A 10,420-nucleotide genomic window follows, 5' to 3' on the forward strand; every position below is an offset into this window, starting at 1 on the left:
CTGACTGACCAACACACTGCAACACACGTCCGACTGACCAGCACACTGCAACACAACACACGTCTGACTGACCAGCACACAGCAACACATGTCTGACTGACCAGCACACTGCAACACAACACACGTCTGACTGACCAGCACACAGCAACACACGTCTGACTGACCAGTACACTGCAACACAACACATGTCTGACTGACCAGCACACTGCAACACACGTCCGACTGACCAGCACACTGCAACACAACACACGTCTGACTGACCAGCACACAGCAACACACGTCTGACTGACCAGTACACTGCAACACAACACATGTCTGACTGACCAGCACACTGCAACACACGTCTGACTGACCAGCACACTGCAACACACGTCTGACTGACCAGCACACTGCAACATACGTCTGACTGACCAGCACACTGCAACATACGTCTGACTGACAAACACACTGCAAGACACGTCTCACTGACCAGCACACTGCAACACACGTCTGACTGACCAGCACACTGCAACACAAGTCTGATTGACCAGCACACTGCAACACAACACACGTCTGACTGACCAGCACACAGCAACACAACACACGTCTGACTGACCAACACAACACACGTCTGACTGACCAGCACACTGCAACACAACACACGTCTGACTGACCAGCACACAGGAACACAACACACGTCTGACTGACCAGCACACTGCAACACACGTCTGACTGACCAGCACACTGCAACACACGTCTGACTGACCAGCACACTGCAACACACGTCTGACTGACCAGCACACTGCAACACACGTCTGACTCACCAGCACACTGCAACACAACACACGTCTGACTGACCAGCACACTGCAACACAACACACGTCTGACTGACCAGTACACTGAAACACAACACACGTCTGACTGACCAGTACACTGAAACACAACACACGTCTGACTGACCAGCACACTGCAACACAACACACGTCTGACTGACCAACACAACACACGTCTGACTGACCAGCACACTGCAACACAACACACGTCTGACTGACCAGCACACAGCAACACAACACACGTCTGACTGACCAGCACACTGCAACACACGTCTGACTAACCACCACACTGCAACACAAGTCTGACTGACCAGCACACTGCAACATACGTCTGACTGACCAGCACACTGCAACACATGTCTGACTGACCAGCACACTGCAACACACGTCTGACTGACCAGCACACTGCAACACACGTCTGACTGACCAACACACTGCAACACACGTCTGACTGACCAGCACACTGCAACACACATCTGACTGACCAGCACACTGCAACACACGTCTGACTGACCAGCACACTGCAACACAAGTCTGACTGACCAGCACACTGCAACACAAGTCTGACTGAGCAGCACACTGCAACACAACACACGTCTGACTGACCAGCACACTACAACACTACACATGTCTGACTGACCAGCACACTGCAACACAACACACGTCTGACTGACCAACACAACACACGTCTGACTGACCAGCATACTGCAACACAACACACGTCTGACTGACCAGCACACAGCAACACAACACACGTCTGACTGACCAGCACACTGCAACACACGTCTGACTGACCAGCACACTGCAACACACGTCTGACTGACCAGCACACTGCAACACACGTCTGACTGACCAGCACACTGCAACACAACACACGTCTGACTGACCAGCACACTGCAACACACGTCTGACTGACCAGCACACTGCAACACAGGTCTGACTGACCAGCACACTGCAACACAACACAGGTCTGACTGACCAACACACTGCAACACACGTCTGACTGACCAGCACACTGCAACACACGTCTGACTGACCAGCACACTGCAACCCACGTCTGACTGACCAGCACACAGCAACACATGTCTGACTGACCAGCACACAGCAACACAACACACGTCTGACTGACTAGCACACTGCAACACAACACATGTCTGACTGACCAGCACACTGCAACACACGTCTGACTGACCAGCACACTGCAACACACGTCTGACTGACCAGCACACTGCAACATACGTCTGACTGACCAGCACACTGCAACATACGTCTGACTGACAAACACACTGCAAGACACGTCTCACTGACCAGCACACTGCAACACACGTCTGACTGACCAGCACACTGCAACACAAGTCTGATTGACCAGCACACTGCAACACAACACACGTCTGACTGACCAGCACACAGCAACACAACACACGTCTGACTGACCAACACAACACACGTCTGACTGACCAGCACACTGCAACACAACACACGTCTGACTGACCAGCACACAGGAACACAACACACGTCTGACTGACCAGCACACTGCAACACACGTCTGACTGACCAGCACACTGCAACACACGTCTGACTGACCAGCACACTGCAACACACGTCTGACTGACCAGCACACTGCAACACACGTCTGACTCACCAGCACACTGCAACACAACACACGTCTGACTGACCAGCACACTGCAACACAACACACGTCTGACTGACCAGTACACTGAAACACAACACACGTCTGACTGACCAGTACACTGAAACACAACACACGTCTGACTGACCAGCACACTGCAACACAACACACGTCTGACTGACCAACACAACACACGTCTGACTGACCAGCACACTGCAACACAACACACGTCTGACTGACCAGCACACAGCAACACAACACACGTCTGACTGACCAGCACACTGCAACACACGTCTGACTAACCACCACACTGCAACACAAGTCTGACTGACCAGCACACTGCAACATACGTCTGACTGACCAGCACACTGCAACACATGTCTGACTGACCAGCACACTGCAACACACGTCTGACTGACCAGCACACTGCAACACACGTCTGACTGACCAACACACTGCAACACACGTCTGACTGACCAGCACACTGCAACACACATCTGACTGACCAGCACACTGCAACACACGTCTGACTGACCAGCACACTGCAACACAAGTCTGACTGACCAGCACACTGCAACACAAGTCTGACTGAGCAGCACACTGCAACACAACACACGTCTGACTGACCAGCACACTACAACACTACACATGTCTGACTGACCAGCACACTGCAACACAACACACGTCTGACTGACCAACACAACACACGTCTGACTGACCAGCATACTGCAACACAACACACGTCTGACTGACCAGCACACAGCAACACAACACACGTCTGACTGACCAGCACACTGCAACACACGTCTGACTGACCAGCACACTGCAACACACGTCTGACTGACCAGCACACTGCAACACACGTCTGACTGACCAGCACACTGCAACACAACACACGTCTGACTGACCAGCACACTGCAACACACGTCTGACTGACCAGCACACTGCAACACAGGTCTGACTGACCAGCACACTGCAACACAACACAGGTCTGACTGACCAACACACTGCAACACACGTCTGACTGACCAGCACACTGCAACACACGTCTGACTGACCAGCACACTGCAACCCACGTCTGACTGACCAGCACACAGCAACACATGTCTGACTGACCAGCACACAGCAACACAACACACGTCTGACTGACTAGCACACTGCAACACATGTCTGACTGACCAGCAAACTGCAACACAACACACGTCTGACTGACCAGCACACTGCAACACACGTCTGACTGACCAGCACACTGCAACACACATCTGACTGACCAACACAGTGCAACACACGTCTGACTGACCAGCACACTGCAACACACGTCTGACTGACCAGCACACTGAAACACAACACACGTCTGACTGACCAGCACACTGCAACACAACACACGTCTGACTGACCAGCACACTGCAACACAACACACGTCTGACTGACCAACACACTGCAACACACGTCTGACTGACCAGCACACTGCAACACACGTCTGACGACTGACCAGCACACTGCAACACACGTCTGACTGACCAGCACACTGCAACCCACGTCTGACTGACCAGCACACTGCAACACACGTCTGACTGACCAGCACACTGCAACACACGTCCGACTGACCAGCACACAGCAACACACGTCCGACTGACCAGCACACTGCAACACACGTCTGACTGACCAGCACACTGCAACACACGTCTGACTAACCAGCACACTGCAACCCACGTCTGACTGACCAGCACACTGCAACACACGTCTGACTGACCACCACACTGCAACCCACGTCTGACTGACCAGCACACTGCAACCCACGTTTGACTGACCAGCACACTGCAACACACGTCTGACCGACCAGCACACTGCAACACACGTCTGACCGACCAGCACACTGCAACAACACACGTCTGACTGACCAGCACACTGCAACACAACACACGTCTGACTGACCAGCACACAGCAACACACGTCTGACTGGCCAGCACACTGCAACACACGTCTGACTGACAAGCACGCAGCAACACACGTCTGACTGACCAGCACACAGTAACACATGTCTGACTGACCAGCACACTGCAACACACGTCTGACTGACCAGCACACTGCAACACACGTCTGACTGTCCAGCACACAGCAACACAACACACGTCTGACTGACCAGCACACAGCAACACAACACACGTCTGACTGACCAGCACACTGCAACACAACACACGTCTGACTGACCAGCACACTGCAACACAACACACGTCTGACTGACCAGCACACTGCAACACATCACACGTCTGACTGACCAGCACACTGCAACAAACGTCTGACTGACCAGCACACTACAACACACGTCTGACTTACCAGCACACTGCAACAAACATCTGACTGACCAGCACACTGCAACACACCTCTGACTGACCAGCACACTGCAACAAACATCTGACTGACCAGCACACTGCAACACACGTCTGACTGACAAGCACACTGCAACACATGTCTGACTGACCAGCACATTGCAACACACGTCTAACTGACCAGCATGCTGCAACACACGTCTGACTGACCAGCACACTGCAACACACGTCTGACTGACCAGCACACTGCAACACACGTCTGACTGACCAGCACACTGCAACACACGTCTGACTGACCAACACACTGCAACACACGTCTGACTGACCAGCACACTGCAACACATGTCTGACTGACCAGTACACTGCAACACAACACACGTCTGACTGACCAGCAAACTGCAACACAACACACGTCTGACTGACCGTAACACTGCAACACACATCTGACTGACCAGTACACTGCAAAACAACACACGTCTGACTGACCAGCACACTGCAACACAAGTCTGACTGACCAGCACACTGCAACACACGTCTGACTGACCAGCACAATGCAAAACACGTCTGACTGACCAACACACTGCAACACACGTCTGACTGACCAACACACTGCAACACACGTCTGACTGACCAGCACACTGCAACACACGTCTGACTGACCAGCACACTGCAACACACGTCTGACTGACCAGCACACTGCAACACACGTCTGACTGACCAGCACACTGCAACACACGTCTGACTGACCAGCACACTGCAACACACGTCTGACTGACCAGCACACTGCAACACACGTCTGACTGACCAGCACACTGCAACACACATCTGACTGACCAGCACAATGCAACACACGTCTGACCGACCAGCACACTGCAACACAACACACGTCTGACTGACCAGCAAACTGCAACACAACACATGTCTGACTGACCGGCACACTGCAACACACGTCTGACTGACCAGTACACTGCAACACAACACACGTCTGACTGACCAGCACACTGCAACACACGTCTGACTGACCAGCACACTGCAACACAAGTCTGACTGACCAGCACACAGCAACACACGTCTGACTGACCAGCACACCGCAACACACATCTGACTGACCAGCAAAATGCAACACACGTCTGACCGACCAGCACACTGCAACATCACACGTCTGACTGACCAGCACACTGCAACACAACACACGTCTGACTGACCAGCACACTGCAATACATGTCTGACTGACCAGCACACTGCAACACATGTCTGACTGACCAACACACTGCAACACACGTCTGACTGACCAACACACTGCAACACACGTCTGACTGACCAACACACTGCAACACACGTCCGACTGACCAGCACACTGCAACACAACACACGTCTGACTGACCAGCACACAGCAACACATGTCTGACTGACCAGCACAATGCAACACACGTCTGACTGACCAGTACACTGCAACACAACACATGTCTGACTGACCAGCACACTGCAACACACGTCTGACTGACCAGCACACTGCAACACACGTCTGACTGACCAGCACACTGCAACATACGTCTGACTGACCAGCACACTGCAACATACGTCTGACTGACCAACACACTGCAAGACACGTCTCACTGACCAGCACACTGCAACACACGTCTGACTGACCAGCACACTGCAACACAAGTCTGATTGACCAGCACACTGCAACACAACACACGTCTGACTGACCAGCACACTGCAACACAACACACGTCTGACTGACCAACACAACACACGTCTGACTGACCAGCACACTGCAACACAACACACGTCTGACTGACCAGCACACAGGAACACAACACACGTCTGACTGACCAGCACACTGCAACACACGTCTGACTGACCAGCACACTGCAACACACGTCTGACTGACCAGCACACTGCAACACACGTCTGACTGACCAGCACACTGCAACACACGTCTGACTCACCAGCACACTGCAACACAACACACGTCTGACTGACCAGCACACTGCAACACAACACACGTCTGACTGACCAGTACACTGAAACACAACACACGTCTGACTGACCAGTACACTGAAACACAACACACGTCTGACTGACCAGCACACTGCAACACAACACACGTCTGACTGACCAACACAACACACGTCTGACTGACCAGCACACTGCAACACAACACACGTCTGACTGACCAGCACACAGCAACACAACACACGTCTGACTGACCAGCACACTGCAACACACGTCTGACTAACCACCACACTGCAACACAAGTCTGACTGACCAGCACACTGCAACATACGTCTGACTGACCAGCACACTGCAACACATGTCTGACTGACCAGCACACTGCAACACACGTCTGACTGACCAGCACACTGCAACACACGTCTGACTGACCAACACACTGCAACACACGTCTGACTGACCAGCACACTGCAACACACATCTGACTGACCAGCACACTGCAACACACGTCTGACTGACCAGCACACTGCAACACAAGTCTGACTGACCAGCACACTGCAACACAAGTCTGACTGAGCAGCACACTGCAACACAACACACGTCTGACTGACCAGCACACTACAACACTACACATGTCTGACTGACCAGCACACTGCAACACAACACACGTCTGACTGACCAACACAACACACGTCTGACTGACCAGCATACTGCAACACAACACACGTCTGACTGACCAGCACACAGCAACACAACACACGTCTGACTGACCAGCACACTGCAACACACGTCTGACTGACCAGCACACTGCAACACACGTCTGACTGACCAGCACACTGCAACACACGTCTGACTGACCAGCACACTGCAACACACGTCTGACTGACCAGCACACTGCAACACACGTCTGACTGACCAGCACACTGCAACACACGTCTGACTGACCAGCACACTGCAACACAACACACGTCTGACTGACCAGCACACTGCAACACACGTCTGACTGACCAGCACACTGCAACACACGTCTGACTGACCAGCACCCTGCAACACAACACAGGTCTGACTGACCAACACACTGCAACACACGTCTGACTGACCAGTACACTGCAACACAACACACGTCTGACTGACCAGCACACTGCAACACACGTCTGACTGACCAACACACTGCAACACAACACAGGTCTCTCCAGTCTGACTGACCAGCACACAAGCATTCCAATGTGAATGCATTGAAAGGAACCCAAAGTGAGGTACATAAGGAAGCTGCCATATTTATTTCCTGTTAAACAATACCAGTTGCCTGGCTGTCCTGCTGATCATTCTGGCATCACTAGTGTCATAATCACACACCTGAAACAAGCATAAAGTCAGACTTCATTCAGAGCACCTGATCTGCTGCATGCTTGTTCAGGGACTACAGCTACAGGTATTAGGAGGCAGAGGATCAGCAGGACAGCCAGGGATCTGGTATTGCTTAAGAGTTATGTCAGTGTGACTACGCCCACGGGGAGCAGAGAGTCTAGCGGGGGAGGATGGGGGGGTGGAACAATAGGCTGTAGCGGGCTGAGAGAGGCAGAGGCGAAGGACAAAGGCCCCCCAACCCCCAATACCACTATCAGGGGGACCCGGACCAAGGATATGGGGGCACTGCCTTCCAGAGACAAATATATGGGGGGTTCAGCCTTCCAGGAACACTGATATGGGGGGTGAGGCTCATCCTTCCAGGGACACGGGTATAGAGGGCTCGGTTTTCCAGAAACACGGATATGGGGAGGCTGAGCCTTCCAGGGACATGGACATGGGGGGCTCAGCTGTCCATGGATATGGGGGGCTCAGCCTTCCAGGGACATGGGGGGCTCAGCCTTCCAGGAACACAGATATGGGGGGAAGGGAGGTGAAGCTCAGCCTTCCAGGGACACGGATATGGGGGAAGGGGGGTGAGGCTCAGCCTTCCAGGGACAAAGTTATAGGGGGCTCAGCCTTCCAGGGACATGGATATGGGGGGCTCAGCCTTCCAGGGACATGGATATGGGGGGCTCAGCCTTCCAGGGACATGGAGATGAGGGGAAGGGTGTAAAGTTCAGCCTTCCAGGGACACAGATATGGGGAAGAGGGGTGAGGCTCAGACTTCCAGGGACACGAGTATTGGGAGCTCAGCCTTCCAGGGATATGGGGGAAGGGGAGTGAGGCTCAGCTTTCCAGGGACACAGGTATAGGGGGCTCAGCCTTCCAGGGACATGGATGTTGGGGAAGGGGGTGAGGCTCAGCTTTCCGGGGACATGGATATGAGGGGAAGGGAGGTGAAGCTCAGCCTTCCAGGGACATGGATATGGGGGAAGGGGGGTGAGGCTCAGCCTTCAAGGGTCACAGGTATAGGGGGCTCAGCCTTCCAAAGACATGGATATGGGGGAAGGGGGGTGAGGCTCAGCCTTCCAGGGACACAGGTATAGGGGGCTCAGCCTTCCAGGGACATGGATATGGGGGAAGGGGGAGGCTCAGCCTTCCAGGGACACAGGTATAGGGGGCTCAGCCTTCCAGGGACATGGATATGGGGGAAGGGGGTGAGGCTCAGCCTTCCAGGGACACAGGTATAGGGGGCTCAGCCTTCCAGGGAGACATGCATGGGGGCGGGCTCAGCCTTCCAGAAGCACAGACATGGGGCGGGGCATCTCACCTCTCCCAGCGCTGAAGGGTCTCGGAGTTCCGCCCCTCTTCCTCCTTCACTGCAGCCTCCATAGCGTGTGTGAGAAACCAACAGCAACCTGACCCCGCCCCCTCCTGCCAATCAGCGCGGGAGGGGAGGAGTTTTACGAGCCAGAGTGTGTGTGTGGCCTCGTGACCGGCTCTGTCCAATCAGAGTGAGAGGTGGGAGGGGCGTCACTGCGGCCGCGCGCCGCTCATCCCCGATCACCGCTGTGCGCGCACCCCTCGGCTGTCCTATAGAGAGGCGATACCAGCGGACCCCGCAGCACGCCGCCACACCCGCCAGAGGGCGCTGCAGATAAACAATCACCACGTGCAGCTGCGTCACTTGTCCGATTATCTGAGCATTCTGGTGCTGACCCGTTCCTGCAGCAGTGTTCCAACAGAGAGTGACCACCAGGTAGCGCTGCTGCACTGTCATTATATATACAGCCAATGGTACTGAGGCCCATTCACACTAGAAGCACTTTTCTGAGCGTTTTGCGATTGAAATCGCTCCCATTTACTTTCATTAAAATCAAGGAAAAAATTGCAGCAATTTCAATGAAAGTCAATGGGAACGATTTTAAAAAACGCTAATCAACCACAAAACGCTCAGAAAAGCGCTTCTGGTGTGAATGTGCCCTAAAGGTACATACACACGTCTGATTTTTCCAAACCACCAAGCAGATCCGTCAAAACCAGTCTTATCAGTGCAACGATCGTTTGTACACATGTCTGACTTGAAGTCCGAACGACCGGTCTTTTGGAAAAATCAGACGTGTGTATGTACCTTTAAAGTGCTGTGGGATCCCCTAGCCAGATCTAACCATTTTTGGAAAGCTGAAGCCTTTCCTTTGTACTGGATCCAACAGAACAGAAACAATTCTGTTGTTAAAGAACTTTACCAAAAAACTGTAAAACTTTCCAGAGGGGATAATACGTAAGTACCGATTTATTTTTACCACACAATTTGGACTTACCTGGGGCTTCCTCCAGTC

The 10,420-nt window shown here is 53.2% G+C and overlaps 1 protein-coding gene across 3 annotated transcripts in view; it reads right to left on the minus strand.

Annotated features, from left to right (window-relative positions):
- ENDOV (endonuclease V) overlaps positions 1–9,535 on the minus strand; it is a 52,163-nt gene extending 42,628 nt beyond the window's left edge. Inside the window, exon 1 of one of the 3 annotated variants that reach the window (XM_068278946.1) lies at positions 9,412–9,535. In XM_068278946.1, coding sequence (XP_068135047.1) covers positions 9,412–9,473 — 62 coding nt within the window. In that variant the 5' untranslated portion in view covers positions 9,474–9,535. The remainder of the gene's footprint in view (positions 1–9,411) is intronic. The other 2 variants (XM_068278944.1, XM_068278945.1) reach the window with 2 other exon arrangements.
- Positions 9,536–10,420: the final 885 nt, after the last annotated feature.

The sequence above is a fragment of the Hyperolius riggenbachi genome, chromosome 4 (assembly GCF_040937935.1).
Source record: "Hyperolius riggenbachi isolate aHypRig1 chromosome 4, aHypRig1.pri, whole genome shotgun sequence".
NCBI classification, from domain to species: Eukaryota; Metazoa; Chordata; class Amphibia; order Anura; family Hyperoliidae; genus Hyperolius; species Hyperolius riggenbachi.